The 2686-nt window shown below is 35.1% G+C and overlaps 1 protein-coding gene across 1 annotated transcript; it reads left to right on the forward strand.

Moving 5' to 3' along the window:
* The first annotated feature begins 1215 nt into the window (after positions 1 to 1215).
* On the forward strand, positions 1216 to 2223 carry LOC149238980 (uncharacterized). Its single transcript, XM_089369717.1, has one exon. The coding sequence runs from the start codon at positions 1216 to 1218 to the stop codon at positions 2221 to 2223; it is 1008 nt and encodes a 335-aa protein (XP_089225843.1).
* The last annotated feature ends 463 nt before the right edge of the window (positions 2224 to 2686 follow it).

Below are 2686 nucleotides of genomic sequence, written 5' to 3' on the forward strand. Positions count from 1 at the left end.
CAAGTTAGTTAACTATTACAAGTTAATGAATTTGGATATTCCACAATTTTCATCTTTAATTTGTCGACGTTTCGAGTCTAGACCAAGACTCATCATGAGGAATGATTTATAAAGAAGAGGAGTTGGAGCAATAAATATGATTAGGTGATAACCAAATAGAATACTATAATATTGATGATAACACTAATGCACTAAATATGAATAAACATAATAAAATGAATAATATAATAGATAATAATAAAATAAGAACTAATACTATGGTCAACAATTTAGAGGATAATATAAACAATACAACCAACAGATTCGACGATAAAACAATAAAAAACATGTCTCACAATAACTCTATTAACAATAAAAAAGTTATAAATATTTCCTCTTATGAGTTGGAAAAGGAAGAAGCTGAGGTCCTTGACAAAGGTCTCAATTTTTCCCTAGCTCCCAAATGAATCCCTAATGAAGAAATTATCTAGAGCCTTGAAGATGGAATCAAGATTCTCAATGATGAGGACAAAGAGCTCGTTAGAAAAGAGTTCGCTGTAATCCTAAGGAAAGCCAAACCTCCTAAAAGCAATCTAAACCATGAGCAACTTAAAGCCCTAAAAAGTCTGAGAAATAATAATGACATTGTCATTCTAAAGGCCAACAAAGGTGGTGCCACGATGGTAATGGATCGTGGGGACTACATAAAAAAAATGAAAGACCACTTATATAACAGTGGTATCTACAAAAAAAATGAAAAAAACCCCATCTTTAAAATCACAAGGTTGGTCAAAAAAGCCATTAAAGAGACCAATCTAGACGAGAAATTGAAAAAGCGCCTTACCCCTGATAGTGAAATTACACCTATTTATGGGGCCCAAAAAATTCATAAAACAGATGCCCCCCTGAGACCTATAATCAATACTATCAGATCATCCACATATGAATAGCAAAGTATGTCGCCAACAACTTAGCACCTCTGGTTGTTAAAACCAGTTCTTACATCAAAGGCTCCAACCAATATGTTGAGTTCATTAAACAGGCTAAGCTAGATCTGGGAGATAAGATTGTCAGTTTTGATGTGGTTAAATCTTCTCCAAGATTCCCTTAGATGAAGCAATCCAAGTGGTAAAATAAGTGGCAGACCCCCAAACTACAAATTTGGCTGAAATATGTCTACATTCCACTTTCTTCACCTTCCAAGGAGAAATCTTTGAGCAAACTTCAGGAGTAGCTATGGGATCACCTCTTTCACCTATTGTAGCCAATCTCTTCATGGAAAATTTTGAAAAGAAAGCTCTTGACACCTACCCATTAAAACCTAAGTTTTGGATCAGGTTTGTGGACAACACCAGTGTTGATTGGCCTCATGGGGATGATGAACTTAAAAACTTTTTAAACCATCTCAATAGCATGTCTGATGAAATAAAGTTTACAATGGAGTTTGAGGAGAATAAGTGCACCCCATTCCTTGATATCCTCCTCATAAGAAACAAGGATGGTTCCATAGGACACAAAGTGTTCAGAAATAAGGCGCATACTAATAATTATCTTAATGCTGATTCACACCACCACCCAACTCAAAAAATGGGCGTTCCTCAAACTCTCTTCACTAGAGCATGTAGAATATTAGATGATATCCACAATGAAGAGGATATTACCTACTTAAGAAAAACATTTACTAGCTTAGGATACAATAATAAAGACATATTCAAGGCCATTCAGAAAGCCAAATCCGGTAACAAAAAAGATAAATCAAATAACCCCCTGACTACTAATGCCTACCTTCCATATATTAATGGAGTCACTGACAAGCTAGCTAAAGTTCTCATAAAGAAGGATATCAAAACTTCATTCAAACCCATGACAACTATTAAACAAAGAATGAAATTTGTCAAGGACAACCAGGAGCAACTCCAACAGAAAGGTGTTTATATGATCAACTGTTCTTGTGGAGAACACTACATTGGGGAAACAAGCAGGTCAGTCAGGATCAGGCTCAAAGAGCATGGTGCAGATATCTGGAATGAGAGAACTCGTTCTTTAGATTTAGTTGAGCATGCAGGCAAGACAAACCACCATATATGCCTTGAAGACACAAAGGTCATTGCCAATGAAAAACACCATTTTAAGCGGAAAGTTCGTGAGGCCCTTGAGATCATAAAACACCCACATAACCTCAATAGGGATGGAGGCTTGGAAATTAGCAGAAATTGGACCTCCCTTCTCACCCCCATTGATTAAAATGGCCCTCCCTTTCTCACCACCCCTACCATTCTTCATCTTTCCCGCCCTCTGTTCCCCTACCTCTCGCAATTAGCCCCTTACCACACTCACCCCTCCTCTTCATGCTCTGCCCTTTAGCATCTTAACACTCTTCCCCCTTTCTTTTCATTGACCCTACTCTAAGTCAAACCACCTCCTCTCCCAACCATAAAAATAATATTAATCATTATAAAAGATAGAATATGTTTATAAAATAAACTAGACTTCATAGTAAATATAATTAAGATTCAATTTATAATACACTAACAATAAACTAATAACACAAGACATATGATTCCTTTAAACATAGATAAATAAAATTTAATTAGAATAAAAAAGATAGAATATTAATCAATAATATAAACATAATATTAAGCATTATAAAAGATAGAATATACTTACAATATAAAAACTAGACTTCACATTAATTACAATTAAGATT

Source organism: Pinus tabuliformis, chromosome 8, assembly GCF_031772625.1.
Source record: "Pinus tabuliformis cultivar Carrire ecotype Pingquan chromosome 8, CPIR1, whole genome shotgun sequence".
Taxonomy (NCBI): Eukaryota; Viridiplantae; Streptophyta; class Pinopsida; order Pinales; family Pinaceae; genus Pinus; species Pinus tabuliformis.

Excerpts from the sequence above, each read along its gene's own strand:
- LOC149238980 (XM_089369717.1), top strand. The coding sequence starts at position 1,216 with ATGGGATCACCTCTTTCACCTATTGTAGCCAATCTCTTCATGGAAAAT.